The sequence below is a fragment of the Heptranchias perlo genome, chromosome 32 (genome assembly GCF_035084215.1).
Source record: "Heptranchias perlo isolate sHepPer1 chromosome 32, sHepPer1.hap1, whole genome shotgun sequence".
NCBI lineage: Eukaryota > Metazoa > Chordata > Chondrichthyes > Hexanchiformes > Hexanchidae > Heptranchias > Heptranchias perlo.
In genome coordinates, this window is record NC_090356.1 from 24758717 (window position 1) to 24786567 (window position 27851).

General features: G+C 40.4%; 1 protein-coding gene across 1 annotated transcript; it reads left to right on the forward strand.

Moving 5' to 3' along the window:
• The first annotated feature begins 953 nt into the window (after nucleotides 1-953).
• Nucleotides 954-27235, forward strand: masp2 (MBL associated serine protease 2). Its single transcript, XM_067970651.1, has 11 exons — nucleotides 954-1058; nucleotides 2233-2449; nucleotides 5175-5352; nucleotides 6308-6439; nucleotides 14994-15190; nucleotides 16706-16853; nucleotides 19101-19219; nucleotides 21370-21448; nucleotides 22736-22873; nucleotides 24301-24372; nucleotides 26380-27235. Exons 1-11 carry the CDS (start codon nucleotides 1036-1038, stop codon nucleotides 27138-27140), a joined length of 2064 nt encoding a protein of 687 aa, XP_067826752.1. The 5' UTR covers nucleotides 954-1035; the 3' UTR covers nucleotides 27141-27235.
• The last annotated feature ends 616 nt before the right edge of the window (nucleotides 27236-27851 follow it).

The window sequence follows — 27851 nt, forward strand, 5'->3', positions numbered from 1 at the left end:
AGGTCCGCTATTTTCTGGGAAAAGAAGAACACCTAACATCTAATTTATTTCTGCCCTTACATAACTTGAGTGTGACCCTTGGTCCTCACTAACCTATTTAGTTGAAACAATTTGTCTACACAAACACAATCTAATCCCTTTATCATCTTGTACATCTTGATCAAATCACCCCTATCCTTCTCTGCAGTGTAGAGTCCCAGCTCTTTGAGCCTATCTGGGTAACTAAGATGCTTTAGACATCACACAAAAAATAAGGAATGCTGAGGATGGCCATTCAGTCCATCTAGCTCATCCTTCCATGGAAACCTGTGTCCTTCCTTCCCCATCACAGTTCGAAACTGCCTCTTGAATGATTGCAAAGTTTTTGCCTTGCATACTCTACTCAGGAGACCATTTCTAGTGTTAATTACTGTTTGCATGAAGATTGTGTGAACTACTGTGTAAAACAGAATTTTACAAGATGCCATTAACTACTGCACTACCAGAGGAAATTAATCCTCCAGGAAGGCAGTGAAAGAGAAAAGGGAAGTGTAAAAGGGGAATTTTGTAGGAACCCACATTAAAACAGTCAGAGACTAAGGGTAAAACAAAATGAGGGCTGATGAAAAACAAGAAGGAAGAGGGTTTTCAAGGGGAAATACAGTCGAAGGGCCTCTAGGACTGATTTAAGGATTTAAAGGAGCAATGTCTTCATTGAAAGTGTATGGCAAATCTATTATTTGGGAGAGAGAGTCAGAATAGCCGTGTGCAAATTTTGTTATGTCATGAATAAGTTGTACCATGTTGCATTTTAACATGATTTATATAACTGAGTTTATAAACAATTGGGAGGGGGTTTACCGAGGACAAGAAGGCAGTGCCCCTTTAAGCAGGGCCCGCTGTTGTTTTTACAGGGAAGGTGATAGTGGGGTTCAGTAACCTCAGGTACAGAAGCAAAAGATTAATCGGACAGTAAACAATTTCACCATTTTTGTTAATGTGCACAGATCACAGGGGCTTACGGAGCCCAGGAGTCTAGCAATTGTGTGGAGAAAAATGCAGAAATCTCTTGCAATGTGGTAAGTGAAGCAGAGACAGTATTAACAGGGCAAGAATGGTCAGTAAAACTGTACATCAACAGACAGGGTCTGAGCAGAAAGGATTTGGAGGCTTGAACTAAAATGCTGTAAATCCCATTTTGAAATTTCTTGCAAAAATCTTCTTTAAAACTGAATGTTTTGATTTTTTTCTCTCTCTCGTGGCTACGTCTAAACAGATTTTATTTATTGGGAACTGGCCAGCAGAGTGAGTTGGAAAATTGGAATTTCACCTTAGTGGCTGGGTTTGAGTGCGGCCCAGATGGATGGGACAAAAAGCTCCTCTCTCTTCTGTAAGGGCACTTTGTGAAATCAGTTTGGATGGCTTGAACCTATTTTCTATTGGGCATAGGCCCACTCAATTTGGCACTAAATTGGCAATTTCACTCAGGTAAGTCATAAGGATGCACTGTTTGGGAGTGGTAAAATTTTACCCGGTGCAGGGCTATGGGGAAAGAACGGGGGAGTGGGACTAATTGGATAGCTCTTTCAAAGAGTTGGCACGGGCATGATGGGCTGAATGGCCTCCTTCTGTGCTGTATGATTCTATGCAGTAGTTGGTACTCTTCTGCGGCTAGGGTAAGGCATGTTGCTGAAGCAGAGGGAGCTTTATTTTGCGCCATGAAAGCTTGATGCTGACTCTGGATGCCAAAAGTGGAAAAGTACTTAATTCGCCGGTGTCAGTAGCCCGCAAGCTAATCAACAGCAACAACAACTTGCATTTATATAGTGCCTTTAGTATAGCAAAATGTCCCAAGGTGCTTCACTGGAGCATTATTAGTCAGAATTTTGACACTGAGCCACATAAGGAGATATTAGGACAGGTGACCAAAAGCTTGGTCAAAGAGGTAGGTTTTAAGGAGAGTCTTAAAGGAGGAGAGAGAGGCGGAGAGGTTTAGGGAGGGAATTCCAGAGCTTCTCTCTCTCCTCCTTTAAGACTACCAATGGTGGGGCAAAGGAAAGAAATCGGGAATGCACATGAGGCCAGAATTGGAGAAACACAGAGTTCTCTGAGGGTTGTAGGGCTGGAGGAGGTTACAGAGATAGGGAGGGACGCGGGCAAAACATTATCAAAACAATTTTCTCCTATTCCAATTGCTGCTGCCCAATCAATGCTAAACAATACACTTTGGTTATGTTCATTCTTTCTTCCCAGGCTATTCCTATGGGTCTCCACCCTGCTTCCAGCAGCTTTTGGCTTTCAGTTGAACGAAACGTTTGGGCAATTCCAATCTCCTGGTTTTCCAAATGCATATGAAGACAATATCTACCAGACCTGGAACATCTCTGTTCCCACTGGATTTGTGATAAAACTGTATTTCTCACATTTCAACCTTGAACCATCCTACCGCTGTGACTATGACCACGTTAAGGTATCTCTACTTTAGTTGCATAAAATGAATTTACTCCAAATAATAAAATAAAATATTGGGTAGAGACCAAGTTAGAAACTAATCATTCACTTCTGGGAGCTGATAAGACCAAAGTCTTCTCTACCTGCTGACTGTAAAGGTTCTATGTGAAATGAGTCTCAATCCAGTTCACAATGGACATGGGCCTACAGCATAAAACTGTCCTAAATTAAGCAATAATTAGTATTAAATGGACAATCTCACTCAGAGAGGCTTCAGAATGGCTGATGTGGGAAATGGAAAGTGTCACATTGGTGCAATAGGAACTCTGTTCGGAAGTTGGACTCAGACACATTGGGGGGATTTTAACTGAGTGTGGATTTCAGGTGGGTTGGGGGAGGCAGGGCAAAACGTCAAACCTGCCTGACATTAACAGTTTGAGGCCTCCCTATTTTAACGCCCGGGCCTCGCGGCCCCGCTGGCCAGCTGCACGCCCGAAATGGGCAGAAAGAGGCCGCTGACCAACTTTGGACAAGTCAAAATCATGAGTCCAGAAGGCCACCTGCTGGCACCAAGATAATTCGGGGTGGGGGTTGGCATCAGGGCCATTTTGTGGGTGGGAATGGAGGAGAGCTCGGGGCAACAGAGGCCCAAACTTTCCTTGCAGGACCACTCCTGCTCATTCTGGCCCCACTAAGGAAAGTTTTTGACTTAATTTTGAGGTCCTTTTCTTCTTCCCCGGCAGGTTTTAATGAAGGGGATGGGGGGGTGGTGTCGCACTCAGTTGGCTGTTAAAATGCCATCACGGCCCTACTGACATCGTAGGATCCTGATTTGCCCATATTAATGAGGCTCCTGTCTAAGTCAGGCGAGCGACTTTTCAGTCAAAAAAAGGGCCCAGTTAAGATGGTGACGGGCAGGAATTGAGTGGAAAGGGGCAGTAATTCTTGCACAACTATTTTAACCGCATGCCTGCCCCATTCCCACTGGGCAGGGAGGGTTAAAATTCCTCCCATTTTTGGGGCGGGATAGAAGGAACATTACTCTGCATATACCAAACCTGGGAGAACCTGATGTTGCTAGATGGTTGGGATAGTAAGTTGGCCATTCATCAGCGCTCACACCCTTCAACTTCTGTACAAAATTCAAAAAAGCTTTTAAGATCTAAGCATTGGTTAACAACGAAGCTATATTTAGGGAGTTCTATAAAGATTGACAACTACAAAGCCTCTGACTGTCTGAATGTATATCCGCAGATGTCAATATGTTTCTTCGAATTTCTATATGGTGGAATATCTTTTCACTTTTGGTCACCCAGTGTCAATATCAAGCATTTCCAGGTTAGGCTTAGCAGAACCCTAACAGTTTGCCTCAGACACAACTTCAGAAGAGTGCCCCCTCCTCATTGTGACATTTTTCCATTCATCTCTCTGGGTATCCTTTAAGTCTCTTTGAGTTCAACTGTCAATTTGGTGCAAAAATTCCAATCAACTATCAGTAATTTGGTGTTGTGCATTAGGAACCAGGCTGAGACTGCCAAACTCATTCCACTAAAGGGTTTCACACCCAGCAGAGAGAAGAGTTATCTTATCAGTCTGGACTGGGTTTTCAACCTAGATTCGAATGGTGGAAATGAAATGTTCAAAACCGATTATATCTCTTTACAGAGAATTTGACCTCAATGTCAAATGTTGAATTTTACAAAATAAGCTTGGAAACATTTAAAATAAAACTTTATTGTCCGATTATTCTTTGTATTCTACTCATTATAATGATACTGAGGGAGTAACATTCTCAGAAGATTCAAAGTAGAAACCATCACCATAAACCTGCAGTGGAGCAGCTTGTAGTGTCGGGATTAAAGGGATGATATTCCTGTATTGGGGGGAAATGGGGTAGGCTCACTCCTTGGAACAGAAACCAGCCTGGAACAACATTGCTATAATTTGGAGTAAGAATTAACCTGGTCTGTGTAGTAATGTCAGAAATCAACTCATGAAGAATTCCCTCTGCAGTAATTGCTAACAAAATGTTAAATGCATTGTAAAAAAAATGTTTATGATTTTACTAGAAATACAGAGGAAATTTCCAAATAGATTTATGATATCTCGATACATAACAGCGAGGGGGAATCTTTCCCCCATGTTGGTTGTGGAGAACAGCTTGCACTAAACTCTTACTTTCATGTGGTTGTAAATTAAATAACTACCAGCGGCAGATGTGTCTACAGATGCAACAACCCAACTGATCATGTAGATTGTTTCATGTCAACCTCGTAAGTGCTTGCATTACACTACAGTGATTGAAGGCTGGAGTGCCGGCAATCAGTAACTGTTAATTCAACCGACCACGTCCAGAATGAAAGCTGACATCGCAGGTTGCTGCTTGATAGGGAGTATCAAGCAGAGATTAAAGTATCAGCCAAAATTACACATGGGAAGAGGAAAGCAAAAATGATAGAAGAAAAACGAGCGAGGATAAGAATGGATTTAAATTGTGCGGTGAAATAATCAGTAAAAAAATGTTAACATGTTCGTATAAAATTCCTCAATTCACTATTTTAAATGGGTTTTTAAAAATAGTAGATAGAAATATTTTATACATGCAGTTTGTTACTAATATCGCACCGTGCAATTTTAACCCTGAAGTCAGGAAGGAAAAGAAAGATAGGCTAAAGTTAACGGTTGAGAGAAAAAATAGGTTAATCAAAAAAAAAGTGTCAAACATTTTTTTAAATTATGTCCAGATCCTGTTGGAGGGTCAAGAGCTGGCCAAGCTTTGTGGTGAGACCAGCACAGATACAGAAGAGGCTCCGGGTAGCAAACAATACTATTCCATAGGGAACAACATGACAGTGATATTCAGAACTGATTACTCAAACGAAAAGAGTTACTCTGGATTCATTGCACACTACGCAGCTGTAGGTAAGATACTACTTTATACCTGAATCTATATGCAAGAGGGGGGCACAGTTTCAGAGCTGTGAAGGGCTGGTATGGAACAGATGCCAGGAAATATCACCCCCAACCTTGCCAAGCCCCGCTGGCTACCTGTACCCAAATGGATCAGTTTTAAGATCCTTGTATTCAAATCCCTCCATGGTCATGCCCAACCTAGCTCTATGAGTCCGTCAACCATAAGTCCCTGAATGCACCTGCCGCTGTTTGGATACTGGTATATTTCTTTGTCCCCACTCCCTCTGCTCTACCACCAGTGGCCATTCCTTCAGCCACTGGTCTGTCCTCTGGAACTCCCTCTCAAAATCCCCCCACCTGACAACCTCCATTTCTGCTTTCAAAAGCTTCCTTAAAACCCTTACCTTTGACTATGCTTTTGCCAACCCCATAATACCATTACCATTTCTGTTTTCTCTCCTGCTTGGTGTCCATCTTCCTATAAATTGGTCTAGGATGTCGCACCAAGTCCTGTTCACCCATCACCCCTGTGCTTGCTGGCTCTCAGTACAGCAACACCTCCAATTTAAAATTCTGATCCTTGTGTTCAAATCCCTCCATGGCCTTACCCCTTCATATCTCTGTAAACCTCCTCCAGCCCTACAATCCTCTGGGGGTAGTGGTGGGGGGGGGGGGGGGGGGGGCGGTGAGTGGAAGAAGAATCAACCAAGCATCTTGCTCTTGATTACTATCCAAATGACTCCTGCTAGAAGTGTGATGATGAAGTAAGGGGCAGGCACAGATGCAATGTCCTCCATGGAAAAATAGCCTGCAGATACTCGCTGCTGCAGACTTGATGGATGGCCACTTTGATGAGGAACTGAAGGGTTGTCCATGCCCATGGAGCCATATCCAGTATAAACAACAAAAAAAGACACATCAGCAGATTGAAACTTTGACCTTCTATCACATCTTGCTTTAACAGATGTTGACGAATGTAATAAGACTGCTTATGAAGAGCCAGCCTGCGACCATCATTGTCACAACTACCTGGGTGGGTACTACTGCTCCTGTAAGAAGGGGTACCTCCTAGATTCAGATAACAGAATCTGCAGAGGTAAGAAAGTCAAAAATGTTATTGTGCGGCTTGGAGATGAGCCTCTGTCCAAAGTTATCGGGTGGCTCAGAGCTGGGCCTCTGTCCAATGTTATTGTGTGGCTCAGAGCTGAGCCTCTGTTCAATGTTATCGTGTGGCTCAGAGCTGGGCCTCTGTCCAATGTTATCGGGTGGTTCAGAGCTGGGCCTCTGTCCAATGTTATCGTGTGGCTCAGAGCTGGGCCTCTGTCCAATGTTATCGGGTGGTTCAGAGCTGGGCCTCTGTCCAATGTTATTGTGTGGCTCAGAGCTGGGCCTCTGTCCAAAGTTACTGACATTTTGTCAAAGGTCATTCATAGGAACACAGATCTGTACCTGTAATTCCCCACATAGTGAGCTTTTGATTCCAATTATGCCACTTACAAGTGGTGGGCAGGCACTTCCCAACAGGAGGAAGAAGAAACAACTACAGAGTCTATAGTTTTATTTTTATAGGATCCTTTCACTTGTTCTGTGGAAACTGGGATAACCCTGCCTCCCAGTGGCATTCCTTTGCCTTCTTTTAACAGGGAAGCAAGAAAAGGAGATTCTACCAAGAGTAGAGCTGAAGGGGAGGTGAGCTGCAAATGTATAATGAGTATGACTGCTCTTTGTCAATTCTTTTATTTTACTGTGGAATATTCCAAATATTTAAATGATTAGTAAAACAAAATCAATCTATTTGAAGATGAGAAGTATTCCGAGAACATATATTTTTTGTGTATTTTCTTCCCTCCCTGTATATTTATCACGTAACTTACCTCATTCTGTTCCACACGGCACCTTATATTAATTAATCTTATAGCTTGGTTTTATTTGTTGCCGAGTTCTGAGGCCTGATTTTGTTCTCACAAGCCCTCTTGTTCAGTTGATTACATCAATATACTAGGTCTCACAGCCATAATTTGCTCTGTCATTTAACCTGTTCATTGGTCCTGCAACATTAGCCTTATATAAGAGCAAAAAGGAGCATGTGTTAAGTGAAGCAGTGCACTGATCAGGAAGGCGATCTAGAGATTATCAGTGTAGAAATTCTAATTGGCAAAATTCACATATGAACATAATATGCTTATATTATATTCTTATGTGTACTATTGTTTTGCAGACATTAGCCCATTTATCTTAGGGGTTTGTATATGAATTTCACTGATTAGAAATTCTACCCTATATTGGTTAAGACTATCAAACTATCAGCACAGAGCTTAGCTCCAGTAAAAACAAATCATGTACGGAACTGGGCTACATTAGAAAAGGGATAGGGCATAAATCAAGAATAATATTATCCATGTTTTGAACTGCTCCTCATCTCCCTATATTTCATACAGATCCGCCTTTTACATTTTTAATTGAATTGAGGAAAATGTATGTGCTTTCTTAGGTATTGGTTATATAATACACACATATCCATGCATTGGGAAGATTGCACATTTTCGTTGTGCTAGGTATTGAGGGTTGACAGCATTGGGGTCATTCTTAGGTCAGGGGCTCACTGGGCACTGGGTTTAATTTGGATAGTATGTAGTCTCTGAAAGAAAGAACTTGCATTTACAGTATATAGTGACTTTTATGTCCTCAGCAAAGGATTATTTTTGAAGTGCTGTTGTTATATGGGCAAACACACAGCAAATGTTTGCACTGTGGAGGACTTCATAAGCAGCAATTGAATTAGTGATTAGATTTGATGGTATTGGTTGAGGGAGAAATGCTGGCCAGGACACTGGGAGAACTCCTGTTCTTCAAATAGTTCCATGGGATCTTTTACAGCCATGTGAGCAGGCAGACGGGGCCTTGGTTTAACATCTCATTCAGAAGTATTTACGGGTGTATTGGGAAGCTGGGGCTCCGGGGTGATCTGTTGCTGCTTGGCCCTCTCTGGCTGTGTGAAGTCAGGCGTGACGAGGGCCAATATAAAGTACACCTCCTGGTGTTTCAGCAGCTCCAGGCACAGTCCATACATCATCCACTCATGGTTGACAAATGTCCCATTGGTAACTTGTCTACATGTTTGGTACGGGGGAATGTCAGGCTGTGCCACATCTAGGGGATGCACTGTCTCACTACTCGATGTGGTGGCTTTTAGCTGTAGGGCTCCGTCTTTTTGGCAGCTCGCTGAGTAGGCATGTAACTCATTCAGGGTTGAATATTTCATACCAATTGATTTGTGCTGTGTTCAGAGTTACTGACATTTCATGTATTAATTTGTTTTGGACAACATTGAGATTGTGTGATCTATGCTTTTTGTGTTTAGCACTTGTGAGTCATTGTTCTACCTCCCCTCAGACATTCTATATTACATTAACTTCAATGTTTCTGGAGAGAATAATTTGTATCACAAAAAATAACATCCAGTGATTCTATAACCTTATTCAAATGTGCTGTGTTAGAAAAAATACATATATTTCATCTAAAGCGAGTCTGGGACTGACAGCCAATTACATAAAATAAAACATCACATGTGGAAGGCTTTTTGGTATGAGAGTATTTACTCAGCTTTACGGGAAACTTGTGAGGCCTCAATACACAACGTCTTCAATCATCTGGCTCTTTGCAACTTTAACCACTGGAACTGCTCAGTTGCAAAATCTTAGCAAGACTGAGGTCAATGGGAGCCAAGGGGAAAACCTCCAGTGGCTGGAGTCATACCTGAGACACAGGAAGATGGTCGTGGTTGTCAGCAGTCAATCATCGCAGCCCTGGGACATTGTTGCCAGAGTTCCTCAGGGCAATGTCCACGGCCATTCATCTTCAACTACTTCATCAATGACTTTTCATCTGTCATAAGTGTTAATTGTATCTATATGATTTATATCAATTAGTGTTAATTATATTCAGGAGGTGCGTATCAATTGGGGACTCTCTTGTATCCATTTATATGAGAGCTTATCTAGGGTGTGGGGTGGGTAATGTGGATCTCAGTGAATAAAGGCTTGGAAGCAACTGAAGACCAGGCTTTGGTATTCTATCCTTCACCACCTGACTATCCAATTTATTACAATAAGATCACAAGTGAGGTTGTTCACTGACTATTCTATAATATTCAGCTCCATTCACAACTCCTACAGTAATGATGAAGCCAATGACAGCTTATAGCAGGACCTGGACAATAATCAGGTTTGGGCTGACAAGTGACGGATAATATTCGTGCCACATAAGTGTCAGGCAATGACCATCTCCAACAATAAAAGGCTCAACCACCTCCCTCTGACTTCAGCAGCACCACCATCACCAAGTCTCCCACTGTCAACATTCTGGGGGTCAAAATTGACCAGAATTTTAACTGGACCATATTAATACTGTGGCTTCAAGATCAGGGCAGAGGCTGAGTACTTTGGAACAAATGGCTCACCTCCTGACCCCTCAATGCATCTTCACCATCTACTAGGCTCAAGTCAGGAGTGCAATGGAATGCTTACCACTCATCTAGATGAGTACAGGCTCAACAACACTCAAGAATCTTCACACCATCCAGGACAAAGCAATCGGCTTGATTGGCACCATTGCCACTGAATGCCTATCCAGCCCCTCCATCATTGGTGCACTGTGGCTCCAGAATGTAATAGCTACAGGATGCTCTGCAGCAACTCGCCAAGCGCACTTCGACAACACCTCCCAGCTCTCTAACCTCTATCTAAGAAGGACAGGCACAGCAATGTCTTGGGAACACCATCATCTCGACGTTTCCCTCCAAGTCACACATCATCCTGACATGAACATTATACCCCTGTACTTTAATCATTACTGGATCAAAATCCTGGAATTCCCTACCTAGTGCCATTGTGGGAGCACCATCTGTGCAGGGACTGCAGCAATACCTTCTCAGGGCAACTAGGAATGGCAATAAATGTGGCCTTGCCATTGACCCCTACATTTCATGAACAAATAAAAAAAACATAAAGGGCAGATAAGAAAATATCTGTCAGGGGATTGAACATTTTTCTACACTGCGATCTCAATATCACCACCTGGCACGCCCATCCCCAAGGTAGCTATAGCACAAGTTACATACAGAATGCAGTTGCCTTTACTCTGGTTATATGATGTGCTATAACCCCCAATCTCAGAGTAATACAGAACTAGAATGAAGTTTTCCATCTCTAACATTAACTATTCTTGTGGCCTTTGAAAGTGAGCATGGTTAATTTAGTGCCGATTAATGTCAAAATGTTGGTCAATTTTGTGTTTGTAAATTTGCACCTTTTAGCTACTGGATTGAGACTACTCATATGTAGGACCATTCCAGTTGGCAGGCAGTGAAAAATATCATCCCATCAGTCTAGGCTGGATTTGAATCCAGGACCCAGAAGTGAAAGGGCAGCGTACTAACCCACTTTGCCATCCCATTGCCCAGCGTAACATTTAGTTTGCTTTTTATGAAAATACAGAAATAATTATCATTTTTAAATGTTCCTTTCTCCAATCAATGCTGCTTTCCTACACCACTGCATTTCTTTAGGAACCAAACATGGCTACCTACCTGAGTTAAGCAGGGTCTCATTAAACAGGTAATAAGGGAATAATTCAGAGGGAAAAAAAATCAACTTCAAATGAAAAGAAAATGAAAACATGCTAGTTTTAATTCTGAATTTCTCTTCTACCCAAATCCAGCTTGGACTTGATAATTTACGAAAAAAACAGATTTGGATCCTTAAGGGTAGTTCAGACCGTGACTGGTCCTCCCAGCTGTGAAAGGGTGGGGGATGCACAGAGGTTCTTTAAACAATAAGTGGCCATATGTTGGGAAGAGGGGCAAAAGAAGCTCTCAATAAAACCATCTTCGTGCTAAAGCTTACTGCTTAGGCAGATAGGTTTACTCGCCCGGGTCCTGCTGGGCTTCACTGGCTGGGATGGAGTTTATTAATTCAGTCCCATCTGTTTTTATCTTTATACTGCAGACTTTTTATTGGCTAGAAACAGTTGGGCATAATTTCAATTTTCAGTGAATGAACTGAAAAATTCATTAAGGATAGAGTTTTATCACCATTTCAGACTGCACTGCTGTGAAATCGCCTTATAAAAGCCGTCACACGCCTCTTGCGTGGTGTATAACTCCAGTGTTATGTCAAACGTTATTTAAAATTTAAGAAGGGACCCGACGGACCCGCTGGCATTTTATAAATTTACTTATTTTCAATATTTTGAGAAAGTGGATGCCTGTGCTCCGAATTTTAAAATTCGCGAGACGAAAGAAGAGCTCGCTCCTAGCCAGGAAATTCACATACTCAACAGTGCGGTGCAACTCAGGTACCGGAGGTGCAACTCAGATCCGGAGGTGCAACTCAGGTACTGGTGAGTGCAACTCAGGTACCGGCAGATGTGAATCAATACTGTGACTACCGATGTGAGATCACTAACTGCAATATAATCGCACCTTATAAGTTCCTCCCGTTTCCAAAATAGGCAGTGCGAGCCAGCAGGAAGAAGGCAAGTAAAACATTTGAAATGTACTTTTTTAAAAAGGAAAATAAAGTCTAGGAATTAGATTAATCAGAGAAAAGGTAAAATTAAAGTAAAAAAGGAGAGGTCACCGCGGTGAGTAAATTAAAACATTTGAAAATTTCTATTATTTATTAAAGTAGTATATTTTGTGCACTTATTTTTAGTGCTAATATTACAGTAATAAAGCTGTTCTTGGTGTTTGAGTAGCTTTATTACCATAATATTAGCATTTGTTCCAGCATCAAAGCGGATGGGCTGAAAACTTAAAAAACTGGCTGGCCAAGTTCTCTGGAGTCAGTTCTCTGGATCTGCTGGCAGTTTAGAGGTTAATACTAGCCACTTCATGTCTGAGTTATTTGTTTAGACAAAAAGTTCTGTTTCTTATGCTTCCATTAAGAGTAACCTTTTTTCCTCTTCCAGTCCGCAAGACGTAACTATGCGTCCGCAATCCAAAAGTCAACTTTTGTACATCAGGAAATGGGAATGTAATTTCCTGCTAATGGGACATGCCAGTGTAACACTGTACAGCTGTGTGTGTGAATAAAACAAACTGAACGGTATTGTTTGTTGCTTTCTTTACTTTTATTGAGTCAGTGAGGTGAAGGGCCAAAGCTTTTGGTGCAGGCTGCCGAAAGTTGAAAGAAGTAGGACAGAAGATGAATAGGAATGGCCACTTGTTTGGTTTTGAAGTGGAAGTTTGGTTTTCAGGGAATATTTGCCTGTTACTGACAAATGAAAACCGAACAGAAAAGTCCAGTTTTAATTGTTGCATGTAAAAACAATTCTTGTTCAGGCACATGTAGGCCGCTTTTTCATTGGCACATTGTGTAAGCAGACCTGTTCTGGATATGCACATAATGTTTTTAAGAAATACAGCCCTACTGTGCAATTTTGGACTAGGCAAAAGTTGACCATTCTAATCTTGAAATGTCAAGTAGTAGTGATCAGGCAAAGTCAAACTTGAGTTTTGAAAGCCTGTTGATTGTAGGAGGAAGGGAAGATTGAGGGAGGTGAGTTCCACAAGTTTAAGGTCCTGGGATGGAATGAGTTGGAGTAGGAGTGTGAGGAGTTTCAGTTTTAATATAATGAGGATGCTGGGAGGAGAAAGAGCCAGTAGGATAATATATTTGCAATTTAGGAGCAAGAACAGAGGAGAGAAAACAATTGGACTTGATACTAAGTTCAGATTTATACTTTGCCATTAGCTAAGAAACAGTACAGCATGAGAAAAAGATTATTTGTAGTGCTGAGGGAATTCCAACTGTAACTGAATTGGACACTGCAATGGCTGAATTTGGATACATGCGCCAGTCAATTTTTGTTGATCTTGCCTTCAATCCATACGCAGTACCACACAGGTCAGTGTGAGTTTAATAATGTTTACTGTAAAGCTGCAGTTACAGAAGAATTTTTCTTTTTCTGACAAAACACTTCAGCTCTATGAGGAGTGGAGTAAGTTGCAGGTCCACAATTCTTAGACTATCTGCTACACTCCAATGTATAAACAGATTTGCAGTGAACCAATGACATAACTGATCTCTGAATCTGCCACCTATTGCGGCAGGGAACTTGTCCTGCATGTTTGCGGTCTCAAGGAATCAGAACTCCATCGAAGCCCAACAGGTCCACGCAGACCAACGCAAAGTGGGAGCGCATTGCGTGATGGATACGGTCAATTTGTTTTAAGGTAAACGAGTCTACCTTGCAACCAGTTGAGAACTGAAATCTCATTGCATGTAGGAGTAGAGGACCTCCAGAGTTCACAGCATCAGCAACAGAGAAATTCTTGCTTCATATCATTGAGATCTCACTTTACCATTTTCCCTTCCATGGTGAGATCCAAGTACAAATCTTACAACAAAAGACTGCCATATTATGTCTCCCATCATCTCACATATAATAAATATTGAAATATAGTGATTGTTGTCATGTGGGTAGCCATTTTGCACATAGCAAAATCCCACAAATAACAATGTTGATGAATGAACAGTTAATCTGTTTTTGGTATTGTTTGGTTGAGAAAGGAATGTTGACCATGATACCAGAACTCCCTGCCCTTTTTTGAATAGTGCCATGGGATTTTTAAAATACACCTCAACAGGCAGATGGGGCCTCATCTCATCTCATCTGAAAGATGGCACCTCTGACAAGGCTGCACTCCCTCAGCAGTACTATACTCCAGTGATAAACTAGATGTGCTCAAATCCTGGAACAGGGCTTGAATCCAAAATATTTTGACTCAGACAAGAGCGCTACCTACTGAAAAACAAATAATTTTGTTACCAAAAATTGCATAAAATATTTGAGAAAACATATATGTGGCTTAAATGCCACTCATAAGGATGACTATAAAAGGTATACTCATTAAATAAGAAGCTAGTAAGGAGCAAATACTTTCAATATTTTATACCAATGCTGATCCTTTGACTGCCAGCACCTCTAGGGAATTTCAGGGTCCCTGAGCCAGCCATTTAAAAAAAATATTTTCACTCATACACTATGATGCTGAAATAATCCTGAAGATTCCACAAAGATTCTCTGATGTCAGAAGTTTTATTTCTGTAATATTAATCCGATACATCTAAGTTAAAAATAACAACTAGAAAACAATTTTAACAGACTCCCTGTTCCAAAGTTTTTTTTTCCTCTTTAACACGAGTAAGTGTAATTCCTCTTGGACAAAGTAGGTGAATGCCTGTTTTTCTCCATAAATAACACACTGCTTGTGCAAATGTATTTTCATTAAGAATAATTTCACCCCCATCACAACTTTTACTTCAGTTTTCTTTGTAAAAATTGGCCACTGATTTGGTTGATTTTTGACCAATTAAGGCTTCAAGTGTAAATAGTGGCATAGCTGCACCCTAGATGCAAGTATTGACTTAACTTTTAAGCATCAAATAGTTATTGCTACCACTCAACAAGTTATCCAGTTGGTAACCCAGTAGCATGCCGAAGGTTAAATATTAATCATGAAGTGCTCCCTTTCACTTTGCTAATGAGGAAGCAGGAAATATTTGGTGGATACCTGTCATTTGGTACAAGTACTGTTTTAAGTGAATCCCATGTTAACTGTCCTACAACTTATTTTCATCTAACAGCACAATGTAGTGGCAACATCTTCACAGAGAGATCGGGAGAGTTCTCAAGTCCGAACTATCCCATGTCTTATGCCAAAAGTTCCAATTGCGATTACAGAATTGAAATGGAGGAAGGGTTCAGCATTGTTCTTGAATTCGTGGAATCCTTTGATGTAGAGTCTCACCCTGATGTCCCATGTCCTTACGATGCTCTAAAGGTTTGTAAGTGCTTCAGCTTCATGCATAATCCCCTTATTTCTTTTTTTTTCTACTCTCTTTCACTGCATTATGCTTCTCTCCTCTCCTGAAGGCACTGTATCTTGCTGGCTTACAGTTCCATGAACACCAACAACCGTTCTATACCTCAGCCATTATTCACATGTAAGCCTATAATTGTTGTTAGGCCTTTCACCTGTGGGAGACATTTCAGGTGGGTAGGTCATGCCCTTACCCAACATCCTTTTCAGCAGTGATTAGAGATTAGGAGTGGGAAGGCTGGCTGAATGCCCATCCCCCCCCCCCCCCCCCCCCCCTTAGCCCAGGAGTGAAAACATCAATTATAACACATCTACCTCAATTCTAGCTTAGATCCACTAACTCAACATAGACCAGGAATTGAACCCGTGACCTTTCTGGTATGTATGGCTTGGCTCCAAACTGGACTTACCATCCAAGCCATCATGCAGCAACCTTCCCAGTCGTCTTAGTTTGACTCTAGGAATTCCAGTAGTATTTCACAATTTTTAAAAATAAAACACTGCAGAACAAAATTAGAATTTGTTTCTGAATAAATACCATCTTAGATGTGATGCTCAGACCAAACCATCATCCATAATTGCTGGAATAAAATGTATTTATTTTTGGATGACAAATATTCACCAATAACATATCCTCTGTCTTTTCCCTTTCTGCTCCCCTTGTAAGTTTCTATCGCTCTATATTCATATCAAAGTTTATTTTTATAACCATTTTTCTGTGTGTAATATCTAATTTTCCTGATTGGTTACTTTTCTATTTTCTAATCGGTTCTCAATGCCCACATTCCACAAAAACAACCAATTGTATTCTACCTAAAAATTCAAGACACAACCAATCATATTCTACAAAAATTGCCAATTAAATTCTGCAAAAAGCATTCCATAAAAAACTAATTATATTCTACAAAAAAGTAAAACCACCAAATAATCAATCACTTTCTACAAAAAGTGAGATACAGCTTCCATTACAGTTTTGCACCTAAGTAAATATCAGCCCTATGATCCTACTTGAAGCCTTCTTGACAGTGCCTTGGCCCTCATGTCATGCCCTCACAGGGCTCAGCACCAGCCAAGAGCCAACAGCAGCAGCAGGGTCAAGGTCAAAGCATGACCTGCACAAATCCATGATCAAAGTCACAGGAGGTCGACTAATATACACATCATATTTTGAAATACCTAAACATGCCTTCATTGTAAAAACACATTTTTTCTTATCTTTTCCTGCCAATTTTCTCCCATTCTCTTCATTTGCCAATTAATGCTAATGCATCAGATGTTGTTTTCCTTTTATTGTTCTGGTTTGCATGGTGTAACCCTTATTTTGTACTGCTATGAAAATCTTTAGATGTTTAAAATACAATGCTACTAAATACATCTCTGGCAGGCATTGGACAGCAATTGTGATCTTTGGACACAAGTTAAAGTAAATTAAATCTCAACTTTAATTCTGCCATTTTGCCTCATTTTTCACTGCAGATCATTACACCTAAAAAGAAATATGAACCATTTTGTGGGGACCAGTTGCCAGAAAACATTACCACATTGAGTAACACAATTGACATTATATTCAGCACTGATTCATCAGGAGAAAATACTGGCTGGAAAATACAATATAGCACAACAGGTGAGAGATAACACCCATAATTCAAGGCTTTCCTTGTTACATGGCAGCTGTACATTTTTACCATATTTATTGTTAATCAATTATTATTTTTTCAAGAGAGGATCAGACTTATTCAAAAGGCGCTGTGGTTGCAAAAACATAGTTAACTCTCAGCCAGTTGACTGGAATAGCCAGATATTTACACAGTGCAAGCAGCCAAGAGGTAATGATGAGCCTTGGGTAAAAACCGTAAGACCTCAGTTGGAGTACTGTGTGCAGTTTTGGGTTCCACACTATAAGAAGGATATTGAGGCTTTAGAGAGGGTACAACACAGATTCACTAGGATGCTGCCTGGTATAATATAAATAAAAGTTTAAAAATTGTGGCTTTTCTTCCAGTCAGATGAATGCAGATTTTAGGATGCTATGACCAAATTGTTTAAAATTATGAAAGGAAGGGACAGAATTGATAGAAGCAGACTGGTTCCGATATTTGAAGGGTCTAGAACGAGGGGTCATAAATACAAGACCACTTGCACGTTCCCCTCCAAGTCACACAACATCCCGATTTAGAAATGTATCGCCATTCCTTCATCGTCCCTGGGTCAAAATCCTACCTAACAGTGACGATCCGGATTCTTTCCCCTCAGTCTGGTTCAGTAATAACTGAAGTCGAATACATTTTAAAGTCCAACACATCTTTAATAGCAGGGTTCTTAGTCTGCAGCATTGATTTGGACTCCTGATAGAGTCCCTCTATGCTGGGAGAGCAAGAACAAAAACATACAGAAATCCACACGTTTTTATACAGATGAATAGGGTTGGAACATACTTAACGAGGGTCAACACCAATCATAAGCCGGGCACAGGTTGCCATGCAAGGTTACATTATTTCCGGCCAATCATAAATCGTCCATGTGCTGATCATGTTGCCATTAGACATCAAAGGGGACACTTCCTCACTTTCCAACTTGGAATGTTCTTCCCTGTTCCTTCTGTTCCTTATCTCCCAACCTGGAATGTCTTTCAACTTTGGCTAAGCTCGTTCCCTATATTGATCTGCCATAAACATGGAGACATTCAGACCAGTCCTTGACTCACATCAAAGACCTATCATTGATAAGACAATGCAGGCCTGCTGACTAAGCAAACATATGGCCCAGCAGGAGGGCCAGGCCACTTGTATCAATCTCAGTTACTAACTAATTAACCCTTTCTAACCATTTTGCATTCTGCTTCTTTGCCACGTAGGCATCTTAATATTTTACCGAAAACTGACCACGTAGGGATTCTCATTAGCACTGTGGGGGTACCTTCACCACATGGACTGCAGCGGTTCAAAAAGGTGGCTCACCCCCACCTTCTCCAGGACAATTAGGGATGGGCAAAAAATGCTGGCCTTGCCAGCGACACTCACATCCCATGAATAAATTAAAAAAAGATTAAATGTAAGAGATTTAAAACAGAGGCCAGGAGAAATTTCTTCACTGAGAGTTGTGAGGCTGTGGAATTCATTTCCAGGGTTACTGGTTGAGGCAGAAACTATGTCAACATTCAAGATTAGATTGGATAGGTGGATGAAGGAAAAGGGGTTGAATGGATATGGGAACAGGGTGGGTAAATATGATTAGAACTATTTGCTTGCGTGGAGGGTAAACATCAACATGGACTGGTTGGGCCCAATGGCCTGTTTCCGTGTTGTAACTTCTATGTAATACAAATTAGAGGAAGATTTGCTGAGTAATAGATCACAAACATGTTCTTTTTGAACTTTACAATGTTAACGTTTGAACCTTACTGATCTCAATATTGCCCAATTTTAATTTTAATCATTTTCTGAGACTGACCAGTATAATGTTCTGCACAATGCTGTAGTTTTAGGCCTTCTAATTTGCCTTCATTTCTGAACAATTACTCACATTTTTCTAAATGTACAACCATCTCAGTGCTTGGTTTACGGATGTATTTCATAACAAACAGCATAAATGAAGAGTATCCTGGCAACCCAAAGCTTCTGGGGATCTAATGCAGCTCCTGAAATTCTCAGCCAGTTTGATTACACCTCAAAATAACTATCTGTCCCAGGAATCTCATCACTTCACTCCAGGACCTGACTCCAGAGTTGCATTGGCATTTGTGCGTTGCTAGAGACCGCTTTACAGCATTACAAAAATGGTACTGTAACTACACCTTAGGTGTGGATCATTGTAAGGGATGCCTGAAAGAATTCTCAAGGGCCTAAAGTTATTTTTTTTAAATCTCATACAGCAACTTCTTGTCCATATCCTATAGTACCTGAGAGAGGTCAGATAACACCCAAGCAATCCCAATATGTTTTCAAAGACCAGTTCAACCTTACCTGTGGCACTGGCTATGAAATAATGCAGGTAGGTTACTTACTATTATTTCTGAATGGTTATTTATCATAGGATGTCCCAACAGAAAGACACTGGGTGATCAGTGGACCAAATATGCAACTAGTGCAGTTGTTTGGTTTAACTCAGTCCTGTTCAATTAGATCTAAAACAGCGACACTAATATACAACTCAGGGGCCACTTGTGGTTTGCATTTGTAGCCCTCATTAGACTTGCTGCTCCTCGTCACTGGGTCTCCATTCATGGCCCTCCATTCATGGCCTTTCTGGTTATGGGATATTAATATAGGCTGTATTCCACTGCTGTTTCCCCTCCCTTTTCCTGCCCTGTTTGATGGAAGGGGGAGTATGAAAGGGGAGGGGGTGGGGACAGGGGAGCAAAGGCAGGGAAACTGCTCTGGGTGGGATGTCAAACTCTCAGCTGGGAGGTCAGAGGTATCATTTCAGCAAACCAAACTTGGCTTTTCTTTTCAAAGGGGGTTGCAGTGACCTCCCGTTCCATCCACCAGTCCCCCATTTTTGTTCTCATTGAGATGCGATCCGCTTAATGTCAACTAGGCACCAATTCTGAATGCTGTGGCAGGGAGAGAGATGTTCCTTTCTCCCATTCAGGTCCCAATTCTGATCTTAGAAGGGGGGGGGTTGCTTTGATAATATCACCATCTACAGATGTAATACTGCAGATAAACATTAACTTTTAAAATGGGGTTATCCATTGACAAAGCCTGATATAGGAGTTTTCGATGTATTTGGAGACAGACTGTTGCAACACACTCAGTGTTTGTAATATATAATACATATGCACACAGTGTTATTTCTCAGCTGGTACTGCCCAGTGTGGAACTGAGCCAAACAGACCAGGAAAGTTGCAGGTTCAATCTCTGGTCTGTGCTGAGTTAGCTGATCTCAGCTGGAACAACATTAGATAAACTATAGTTGGCCTCAGCATGCAGGGCCAAGGGGATAAAAATTCAGCCAGAGCTTTCAGTTCTGATTACTTTCCAGTGACTAATGCTGGTAATGCATGTTTGTGTGTGCACTTGTACATTCATGTTAGAAGGGTAGAATTAGGTTTGCTATGTGAAACTGGCCTTTTTGGTACATCAGGAATGCACCAAAAAGGCAACTGTTGCCTGTGGAACTGTACTCCAAAATGAGTCACTGCCTTCCATGGAGAAAACTTGAAGAAATACATCTCGCCAGTTGCCATGTGTTGCTGTATGTGCTTTTTTAAAAAAAAATTGGTCAGCGGATGCCATAACCAAAAGGGATGGCCAGAATGCAGTTAATGTAAGATGACATCCTTGCTAAGAGATTAAAGTACCAAATGTTAACTACAGTGGATTACCAGAAATCAAACTGCTCTATATTAAATACATATACCTGCATCTATACTATCAACATTGATAATTACAGGAATGTGCTCAAAAATGTGAAAAACTGGTACTCTTATGTCTGCAATAATCGAGGTTTTTAAAATGTGTTTCTCCACCCCCCCCAACCCCCGCCATTTTATCCTCATCATGATCAGGTACACGAAAACTGGAAATGTAATACTTTCCCATTTCAGCTATCCTGTCAGCATTAAGCAGCCAGGTAGATGTAGCATGGGTTATAGACAAAGTAAAACTCCCTCTATTTTGCTCCAACAATGTGCCTCAGCCCTAACCTCAAGAGTTCCCCTACTGCAGTGTAACATTTCCATTTCCTGCTCTGGCTATCCTGTGGCCTGTCTTAAGATTGTCAATTTGCCTTTTAAACTTCATTCCTTATGTCTGACCATGAATGGTGAGCACTACTGAGCTATTCAACTTTGGGGGACATGACAGATATATCACTTTGGTTAGGGGAGGGAGGGAGAAAGAAAACAATAAACATCAGAGACAAGCCTGATCCTGTACCCATCAGATGTTCACACGTGACCTTAGTGGAGAACATTGGTTAGCCTTCAGGAGAGCCAATATCTCCCGCCTGTTGAGGCTAATTTCACTCTCCTAATTCTCCCCCCACCCCAACCATTTGAGATCAACTAAAATCAGCAGAGACCTCTGATCAAACCTAGGACTTTCCTGGTCTGCGTGGCTCAATACCTCAGCACACAATGAAGCTGTTCACTTTGAAAATTAGCAACAGTACTACAACTTTCCATTTTTCTCCACCAGGATGATAAAGGGTTAGCATCGTTCATTGCTATTTGTCAGAAAGATGGAACATGGAACAAAGACATGCCTGAATGCAACCGTGAGTCAGAAAAAGGAACGGGGTTAAAATTAGAAGAAAAAAAAAACTAACTACACCTGCCCATCCATTTCACTTCACTCCAGGGATCTGAGCTTCTTCACCCACAAAATGAGACATCAGAAACCATGGAAGAGTTCATGGCTCTTACTTTTTCTTGGAGTGTAAAGGGGAAGAAATGAAGTGTAAAGAATATTGTTGTAAAATGTGAATTGTCTGTTTCATTTAACTAGAAGTCAGACTATCTTTTCATCAAAAAGATCAAATGGGCTAGTACCCCTGATTGAATCAATAAGATAGTCACTCATATGTAGGTCAAATAGTCACTAATATAGGGAATTCAGGAGAAACTTCTTTACCGAGTGATATGAATGTGGAATGTGCTACCACAAGTAGTAGTTGAGGCAATAAAGAGAAGCTAGATAAGCACCCAGAGAGAGGAAGCAATAGAAGGGTAGGCTGATAGGGTTAGATGAAGCAGGGAGGGAGGAGGCTCATGGAGTGTAAATGCCAGCATAGACCAGCTAGGGTGAATGGCCCGTTTCTGTGCTGCAGACTCAATGTAAATGAAAGGGGACAGAGTACATTATTCTTCAGCATCATCTGCTCGTTAATTGCCAATCATATTTGTGCAGAAAGTTTTGTTTAATTGCTATAGTAATATAGATTAATCACAGTCACCAGATATTCTTTGATGAAAACTGTGAAAGCACTCAACTGCAGCTTTGAGACAAAAATTTTTTTTGGATTACGAGGGGTCTCAGGAGGCCTTGTTTGAGGCTGGGCAAAGATTAGAACTGAAGAGAACAGGCTGTACATTCCATGCCAGAAACCAAGACTTTGGCTTTCAAAATTAGATACTTATATTTCATCCATCAGTATCTTACTAAGGGCAATTAACCCAATACAGACTATGTTTTAAAGCATTTGTCAAGTATGTGTGCATCTCACTATTTAATTGTAAATAAATCTAAAGTTGCTTAGTTTGTAAACCCGGTCTGTGTGTAATAGTCACCACCTTGAAGCAAACTTGCTGGCATAGTATGAGCCGTTACGTCCAGTGAGCAGAGTAATTCAAATAAGAATTGGGTATGCACCTATACCAAGGGCCGATTATAGAAAAGGTGAAGCTTCTGAATCATAGGTGACAAAGTTTGGTTATAGTGAAGACTTCTAGACTACTGAATAATAGGACATATACACTTGGTACATGTAGGTTTTATCAATTGAGTTTTATTATTCAATATTTCATTGTTTGCATTGAGATTTTTTTGACCAAATTATTTTCAGTTATTGACTGTGCGGAACCTGATGAAATTGCCAATGGAAATTTTACATATACTTCAACACCACCAGAAACCACCTACTTGTCTACTATTCAGTATGCCTGCACTGAACCTTATTACAAAATGAAAGCTGCAAAAAATGGTATGAGCTTGATAACAGATTACTAGTCTTACTCAAATATAAAATGAAGAGGGAAAGCCAAATGTTTCTGTACTTCTTCAGAACAGTAACCCTCTGTTGACTAGTAGGTTCAAAAGAAAAATGGGTTCTGAACTTCTCTATGGTCCTTAGAACATAAGTCCATACCACAAAACTGCTGAGATTCATCCTCAGTCACTTGCAAATAATGCAGAAAGATTTTGTGAGGTCCCACAATTGCTCAGTAGAAAATTGCACTGCCCAGAATGCAGGCTTGATCCCTGGTCTGTACTGAGTTAGCTGATCTCAGTTGTAAGTCCTACAACTGGCTTCAGCATTCCTGAGGATGGAAGTGAGGGCAGAGGTTGGAAACAAAAAAAAGTCACTTGAAGTTTCTGCTTCTGATCACTATCCATTGATTCTACTGTGAAAGACTACAGAGGGGAATAATCAGCCTGAGTTCTCACCCATGACTGCTTCCAGAAAGTGTGGACATAGGACTGGATGGTTTTGGTTGTGCTATCCCCATGGTTAAAAAAGCTTGCCAACACTCACCATCTATAATGCATAAAGACAGGCCCCTTGAACAAGGTATGTGGGCAGCTGACAAGCATGGAACTGTACCCCAAGCCTTGCATGAAAAAAATCTAATTTTCCCTCCTGAAGGTTAAGAGACCTTTTGACTAGGAACTGAATTGTCTTCTACGATATATAGTGTTATAACTATTATACAATTGTAGACAATAGGCAATGTGAAGCATTTTGATGTGCTGGTAAGGATTGGATTTTGCAGGGTATAAGCATTTTTAAAAAAATCATTTGTTTTACTCAAATAGCACTTAAGTATGAGGCAAATATTTGTTCCCTTACTCAAGGATAGCTCACCTAACTGCAAACAATTTAATACAAAATACTTTATTAGTAGTAAAAAAGATTCTTTTATATACTTTTTAAAACAAAGCTTAAGCGGGCATATCAGTTCCAAACCCATTCAAATGGTGCCATCAAGAAATTCCATCAGGTAAGGTCAAAGATAGGAAAGTTGTAGTAAGATGTTGATTGTCCATGTCTTGGAAAGAAGGAACAGGATCAGAACTGATCAAGTGCAAGCATCATGCTGCAGGTGGGTAAGGAAGAGAATGATGGAGTCCACAACCACAAAACCACTGCAGAAACCACAACTGAGTAGAAAAATGGGAGGGAGTGAAGACATGGGAAGGGAGAAAGAGGGGCTGTAACATCAAGAAAAGGTATTTGAGCAAAAATATAGCCTTTTTATTTTGTTTCTAACCTAAGTTTTCCCTACCCATTAGCTTCCCTTATCTACCATGTTTCAGTTTTCTCCACCATACATCAGAGTCACTTTGAATAATGGATGGGAAGTGCAAATATAATGGTTCACATTGTAACCTAAGTTTTGTTGACTCTAGGTATATACACATGTGCAGCAGATGGATACTGGGAGGGTGAGAATGGTAAACAGCTTCCTATCTGTGAACCAGGTAAGAAAGCAATGCTAAGAATGTTTAAAGGCCATTTATATTTCCCTAATTAAAATAGAAAGGGGGCAGCACTGCATTTTTCCAACTTATTAGATAGATCATTTCAAGACATTTCTGAAGGTTATATAAACTCACTAGTTGCAGAGGATAGCCCAGATGAACTGTTTACCTCCCTTATTGAGTAAGGCCAACTTTGTTTGGAATTACAAATGCATGAAAAATTTTTGGAAGTCTAGGTACACTGTCATTGGGCTTTCCAATACTTGTTTCTTAACTTTCTAGCCAATGGTATTTTTGATTGTGTAATTGTTTCTTCCACATTTGATATTCCATAGTCAGTTAATTGAAGACTAGTTGGAAAAGGGGTGTTAATTTGCCAGTTGTAAGAATAAGTATTTCTGCTTAGTGGCTTGTTTAGGTCAGAAAGAGCACTCAAGATTATATTGGTTTACTTTACCTTTGAGAGTTTTAGCCATTATTTAAAGGACATGAAGGAATTTTTGGTTTATTGATTTAGGAGTTCCACAAATATACTAGCTGTACCTGAGAAATGGAAAATAGAAAATGTTTTCCCAATATTCAAAAAAGGGACTAAGACGTGATACTGGGATTTATGGACCAGTTATCTCATCAGTAATCCAGAAAAAAAATCCAAAATCATTGACACACTAACCTGGTCTGACCTACACACGACGCTACACTATGTGATTGAGTCTTAACAGCTTAAGTGGCCAAGCAAACCATCCTGTTATACTAAAATAGGGCAAGTAGGATGGGCAATAAATGTGACTTTGCTAGCAACCAAAGAACAAAAAAAAATTTTTAAAAAAGATTTAAGGAAGTCAGAATAGAATTAGAAGCAACATGGTCTTCACAAATCTACTGAAATTCAAGAGGTTCCTCAAGTGGTTGACAAAGGCATCCTAATCCACATGATCTACTCTATTTTGAACAGGCTTTTGTCAAAATTTCACACGAGACTTAAAGAACTCCATGGCTCAAAAATAATGGTTAAAAAACTAACCCACTGGATCAAAAGCTGGCTTAACAGTAGAAAGGTGATGAAACATGGAAAAGTTCTGGTTCAAGAAGGGCTAGCGACTGGTGTAGTTCTATAGGGATTTAGGTCACCTACTGTTCACTATAAGAAAGGCAATTCTTATAATATAAAATTTACTTATCACACCAATGTGGCCAGATGATAAATCATTGGTGAGGCAACATTTGTAATATGTAGTGACACTATCAAAAGGATGTGGAGAGAATTTATAGAATGACCAGGATTATAGGCTAATTATGAAACCACATAATTTAACTAATTTTCATTAAGATAAAGGAGACACAATGCATGCAGGTTTTTAGACTGTTAGAGAGGTAATGGATAACAGATGGAAGGATATTTTGATTTACCTGCAGAGGATAAGCCTGAAGAACCTTACCTCAAATAGTCACAGGCAAGAGTGACCTAGAAGTTGTCTAAGTGGAGGGTCCTTTCATGAAGGCAGTGTAATTGCTCAGTAAGTCTGCTGTGACGCTATCCATTGTGAGCAGCTGTTGGATTGAACAGCACCACTTTACATATGCTGAACTGTTAAAATACCAAATTTGCTTTGGCTGATCATTCAAGTTTTAGCCCAACTAGCATATGACTATTTTACACTGTTGGGAGAAGATCCTACAGATGTACATGGGTGATTTAGGAGAGTTATTTGAAACACCAGTAGAGACTGCCAATGCTCAACACTAAACAATTTTGAAAGTCCTTGGCTATAGACTGGATGGGAGTACTTCTTTGTTGCAGACTTTCAATCTCTCTGCAGCCAGGGCAGGGAGAGACCACAATTGGACAATCACAAAGCTGCATAGACTGCAGGCGATGAAAAGTCGTGTAGCCCACTATCATCTTCGCCCTAGAGGAAACATTATAGCAGATAGCAAATTATCAGTCTGAAAAAGGAGGCAAATAAACAGATCCATGTAAAACACGTGTTTTATATTTCTTTGCAGTATGTGGAAAGCCAGTGAAAGGATCACTTTCACGCATCTTTGGTGGATTTACAGCAGAAAGAGGAGAATTTCCCTGGCAAGCCCTAATATATACGGCAAATAGTTTTGCTGGTGGAGCACTTCTTTACGATAACTGGATTCTAACTGCTGCACACGTAGTAGATGGCCATGCAAATGGTATAGGAATCTCAGTAGTACTGAGTCGAAATGCTCATCCTGCAGAAGCTACTTCAGAAAAAGTAATCATCCATGCAGGATATAAAGGGGAGAAATTTAATTTTGACAATGACATTGCTTTAATAAAATTAAATCGCAAAGTTAGTCTAGGGGAGAATATTTTACCAATTTGTCTGCCAGGCACAGAACCAAGATATATTGTTAAAGAAGGTGATAGGGGGCACGTATCTGGCTGGGGACTAACAGAAAGAAAAGTTACCTCACGGAAACTTAAATATGTCGAGGTGACTGTCGGGAATCACGCTGTGTGTAAAGAAGTTTACAGCAAACAAATTCGTGAAGGCATCCCTCTTATTGTAACTGATAACATGTTCTGTGCTGGAGGGAAAGATGGGAAAGATTCCTGTGCTGGAGATAGTGGGGGAGCTTATGTTTTTTATGATCCGGTTTTACAACACTGGTACGTTGCAGGTATCGTCTCCTGGGGGCTTGAGGATTGTGGCCAGGCAGGCTTTTATGGAGTGTATACAAATGTGTTCAATTACACTTCTTGGATTGAAGAAACCATATCAATGCACTCTTAAGACAGCACAGCACCTATTCCTTTTCACTTGTGCTTCAAAGCCATCATGAAAAGTATTTTTATACACTCTACTCCTAGTCTCTTGACATAACATTGAGCCTATTAAAATACTCATACCTAAAATTGTCCACTTCTTGAAATGTTCTGAATAAAAAAAACTTGCACTTAAAATGGATGTTACATCTCAGTGCTTCATACAATGAACTATTTTGAGTTCAGTGATTATGTAAGGAAATATGGCTATATTTGAATAAACTTTACCAACTGCAATTATAGAATTACAAAACAGCCATGAAAGCTTCACATTTATGACTACATAAATTTCTACGACCAAATACTGCCACTAAGGGCATGTACAGGGCTAGATAGTGAGTGTACTTTTAATATTCTCCATCAGTATGGAATATCTTAAAGAATTAACTTACATATATCACCTTTCCAGTCCTCGGGGTGTCCCAAACTTCAACCACCAATGAATTACTTTCAATGCATCGCCACTGTATGTAGGCAAATACTGCATCCAATTTGTGCACAGCAAGGTCCCACAAATAAACAACCAATTAAATCTATTTCAGTGGTGTTGATTTTGGCTAGGACACAGAACTCCAATGCTCTTTGAATAGTACCAGGGTCTCACATCCAGCTGAACAGACACATCTCATCCAAAGTATTGAGTTGCTTTGGTTTTGGAGCCTCAATACTTAATTTGTTA

Bases quoted from the DNA above. Each gene is read 5' to 3' on its own strand.
- masp2 (XM_067970651.1), top strand. From the start codon at position 1,036: ATGCAGAAATCTCTTGCAATGTG. The intron at 2,450-5,174 runs GTATCTCTACTT...AATTATGTCCAG, and splicing joins GTGACTATGACCACGTTAAG to ATCCTGTTGGAGGGTCAAGA. The intron at 24,373-26,379 runs GTAAGAAAGCAA...ATTTCTTTGCAG, and splicing joins GCTTCCTATCTGTGAACCAG to TATGTGGAAAGCCAGTGAAA.